Consider the following 3,832-nt stretch of genomic DNA (forward strand, 5'->3'; position numbering starts at 1 on the left):
GTCTTCGGCAAGTACTTGCTCTTCAACATGCTTCTGACCATATCAAGAATGGTACGATTCTTCCACTCTGCTATGCCATTCTGCTGTGGTGTGTAAGTGACAGTGAGTTGATGAATTCTTCCGTACTGCTTGTTAAAATTGTTGAATGCCTTCGAAGTGTATTCTCCGCCTCGATCTGATCAGAGCGCTTTGATGTGATACCCACTTTGCTTTTCTACCATCTTCTTGAATTCTTTGAATTTCTCCAAAGCTTCGTATTTCTCCTTCAGGAAATAAATCCAAGTTTTTCTACTATAATCATCAATAAATGTGAGAAAATACCTATTTCCTCCAAGAGAGACGACTTCAAATGGTCTTGCAATATCTGTGTGGACCAATTATAGCAGCTCTGTTGCTCTTCTTAACTTTCCAACTTCAAAACTTCTTCTATATTACTTGCCCTTCATACAACCTTCACATAACTGGTTCGGATGATTGATTTGTAACAATCCTTTTACCATCTTCTCCTTCCACAGAAGATTTAGGCCACTGAATGCGAGATGCCTGAATCGTAGATGCCACAGCCAAGTCTCGTCTTTTATGATTGTATTCAGGCACTTGACAGAGTCAGCATGAATATTTAAGGTAAACAATCTATTTCTAGACATGCTCACCTTTGCAATAACTTCATTTTTGTTCTTAATAGTGAGGGCATGGTCTTTTAGATGTATATCATAGCCTCTTTTAAGGAGCTGGCCTACGCTCAAAATATTATTTTGTAATGTTGGAACATAGTAGACATCAGAGATGTACATGTTCTCGCCCGTCTTTGTCTGAATCATTATCTTCCTCTTGCCTTTCACTGGAATCTTTGACTGATCTCCAAAAGTGACATCTCCTTGTACCGTCTCATTCAGCTCGGTGAAAAACTCCTTGATGTCGCACATGTGTTTACTGGCACCTGAATCCAGATACCAGATATCTTTATTCTTGCTTTCACTCTTCTAGTACATCAGCAAGACTGTTGAAGTGTCTGGTTGCTCCCTTTCTACAAAGTTACTTCTTTCTGCCACTTGATTTGATTTCTCCCAACATTCGTAGCTAAGATGGTCATATCTCTTGCATTTGTAACACTGTGGCTGAGATCTGTCCTCCTGGTAACTTCTTCCTTGTCCTCTTCCTCGCGTGTCACGACCTCGTCCTTGATCGAATGATCTTTCACGGTCTCTATTTCGATTTTGATTTCCATGGCCTCCTTGGCACTATCTCCTACGACCTTGCTGGAGGTTTGAGCCACCTCGAAAAGAGCCTCTGCCTCTGTAGCCTCCACGTCCTTTTCGACTATCTTCTTTGATAGTCATCTTATTCTGCAAGGCTTGCTCTAGATTCTCTGCTTGATTTAAACTGATGTTTATATCTTGTTCATAAGCTTGTAGAGAACCCTGTAGCTCATCAATAGAAACTTCGGAAAGATCTTTAGACTCTTGTATTGCCGGAATAATATATTTGAATTAGCTCATCAATAGAAACTTCGGAAAGATCTTTAGACTCTTGTATTGCCGGAATAATATATTTGAATTTAGAGTCTAAAGTCCATTGCCGGAATAATATATTTGAATTTAGAGTCTAAAGTCCTAAGTATCTTCTCCATAATTCTTACATCAGTAATTGCTTCTCCATTTCTCTTCATTTGATTAGTTATTGTCTAAACTCTACTAAAATAGTCTGATATTAATTCTGTAGCTTTCATCTTCAAAATTTCAAATTTAACTCTTAATGCTTGGAGGCGAAATTGTCTCAAACGCTGATTCATCTATGCCTTGGAATATTAGGAACAAAGCCCTTTTGTTTCTTTTTCTAACCTCCTTCCATTCACTCTTTTGTGTGGCGGTGAGAGCTGCTTCTGCTGCAGGTGACTCTGGTTCAGTGTAGTCATTCTTTACGAGCTCCCACAAGTCTTGCGAGCCGAGCAAGACTTTCATCTGGATACTCCAGTTGTCATAATTGGTCTTCATCAGCTTCGGAATCTGTGGCTAGGTCATGTTCGACATCTCATACACGAGCGCCTTTGATTGGCCCGTCTAGATCGAATCTTGCTCTGATACCACTTTGATGGAATTTGAAGAATACAACCCTCTACACAATGGAAACTTTTATTGATAGAATACTAGAGAGTACAATACTTGTTCTTACAAGAGCACCTCACTTTCACACAACTCTTTTATTTTGGTGAACACTCACACAAGCCTACACCGCACAGTACTCAAGCTTTCAAGCTTACTTCTTGCTTGTTTTCCCAAATGTGAGCCCAAGACCCCTATTTATAGTTATTTAAGAGGACTAGGAAGTGTGTAGAAGAGTTAATCCTAGCCATACATTATTAAGAAGTTTCTAGAAGAATAAATACTAGCCATACACTTGTATCTTCCTAGAAACTTCTTGGTAGATATTTTGTAGGATGTTACTAGAAAGAAGTTCTAGAAAGTTGTTCTAGAATAAATTAAGTTGGTGAGGAATTCTAATAAATAGATAGTTTCAGTTGAAACGTTAAAGAGCAGTATCGTCCTTGGGGATGGTTGACATGTCTCTTTTTCTCTCGTACACACGTGCACATTCATATGGTCGACCTTAATCTGTATACGTTGATGACACGTCTAAACACAGGTTTTAATTTGAAATGTTTAAAATGCGTACGATATGTAGGATAATTCACCCCACGGAAATTGGCGTGTCTATTTCAATTTGAAATAACATGTTTTTAAAAAATACGTGTGAATTGGAGCGTGTGATGATACTTAGTTCTTCTTGACGAGAGCTAACTGTTTTATAGATGATTTCACTCTCTCTCTTATAAGAACAGCGACACAACCATATATTCTACGAGCCAAATAATATCAGAAGAAGTATACATATGCTTAACCGTGACCATCTGAATTTTGGATAATTTTTGTGCCCATCACCCACGGGCCATGCCCATGTTGTACGGCTGTATAATGGCACTTGTATGCGTTATAGTATGATACTTTGTCCGTGCCTGCAGATCATAGCTCAAAAGGGAATGCTAGTTTCAAACATCAATGATTTTTAAAGATGTACGTAAGTTGAAGGTTTCTCTTAGTCATTCCCCCATCATTATTTATAGGCCTAAAACATGGATGACATTATTACAAAGCCATGTTGCACGGATACGGATGCGGGTGTAGATACGAACACATGTGCAGATACGGGACACATCAAAATAGTAAAAGTTAGGATACAGATTAAAATTAACAATCTATATATGAGATTGATATTGTTTTTCATTCACATGTTATGAGAACTAAAATCCTTATATCATTGTTATGTTTTCTTTTATCGAGTAGACTATAAATTGAAAAATACTCATATTTGAACTAGATACCTAAACGACTCTTCAAAATCATACTTATGAACTAGGTACATGCTAAAACTAACCTATCCTGAGTCAAATGAGTTGCATAAATGTGAGGAGAAGTGTACAATATACGTTCAAGAACCGAGTCACGAGATTTTTGAACTAAAACATGTGTTATATAATTTACTATATATATACGTTTGAATAAATGTATGTATATATCTATGAAGTGTCTAAGGAGTGTCGGACACAGACACAGATATAGAAGCCTTGATGAAGTGTCTAGGTAACCTAGTTATAAAGGATATGGCAATTTTTTTATTTAACCAAAGGGATGGTCCTTAAAGAGGTGAATGAGAAGAAAGAAAAGGAAAAATCAAGCAGATGGCCCCAAAAGGTTTAGAATAAAGACGTAATTGCTGTTACTCTATGTTTCTTTAGTTATGACAGAAAGATTAGAGCGTCTAATTACTTTTATCG

At 37.4% G+C, this 3,832-nt stretch overlaps 1 protein-coding gene across 1 annotated transcript; it reads right to left on the minus strand.

Annotated features, from left to right (window-relative positions):
* LOC109836229 lies at positions 454–1,228 on the minus strand. Its single transcript, XM_020404096.1, has 3 exons — positions 1,040–1,228; positions 654–983; positions 454–543 (listed from the first exon to the last, which is right to left on the minus strand). Exons 1-3 carry the CDS (start codon positions 1,226–1,228, stop codon positions 454–456), a joined length of 609 nt encoding a protein of 202 aa, XP_020259685.1.

The sequence above is a fragment of the Asparagus officinalis genome, chromosome 4 (assembly GCF_001876935.1).
Source record: "Asparagus officinalis chromosome 4, Aspof.V1, whole genome shotgun sequence".
NCBI lineage: Eukaryota > Viridiplantae > Streptophyta > Magnoliopsida > Asparagales > Asparagaceae > Asparagus > Asparagus officinalis.

Bases quoted from the DNA above. Each gene is read 5' to 3' on its own strand.
- LOC109836229 (XM_020404096.1), bottom strand. From the start codon at position 1,228: ATGGAAATCAAAATCGAAATAGAGACCGTGAAAGATCATTCGATCAAG. The intron at 984-1,039 runs GTAACTTTGTAG...CTGATGTACTAG, and splicing joins AAATCAAGTGGCAGAAAGAA to AAGAGTGAAAGCAAGAATAA. The intron at 544-653 runs GTGAGCATGTCT...TCTACGATTCAG, and splicing joins AAAATGAAGTTATTGCAAAG to GCATCTCGCATTCAGTGGCC.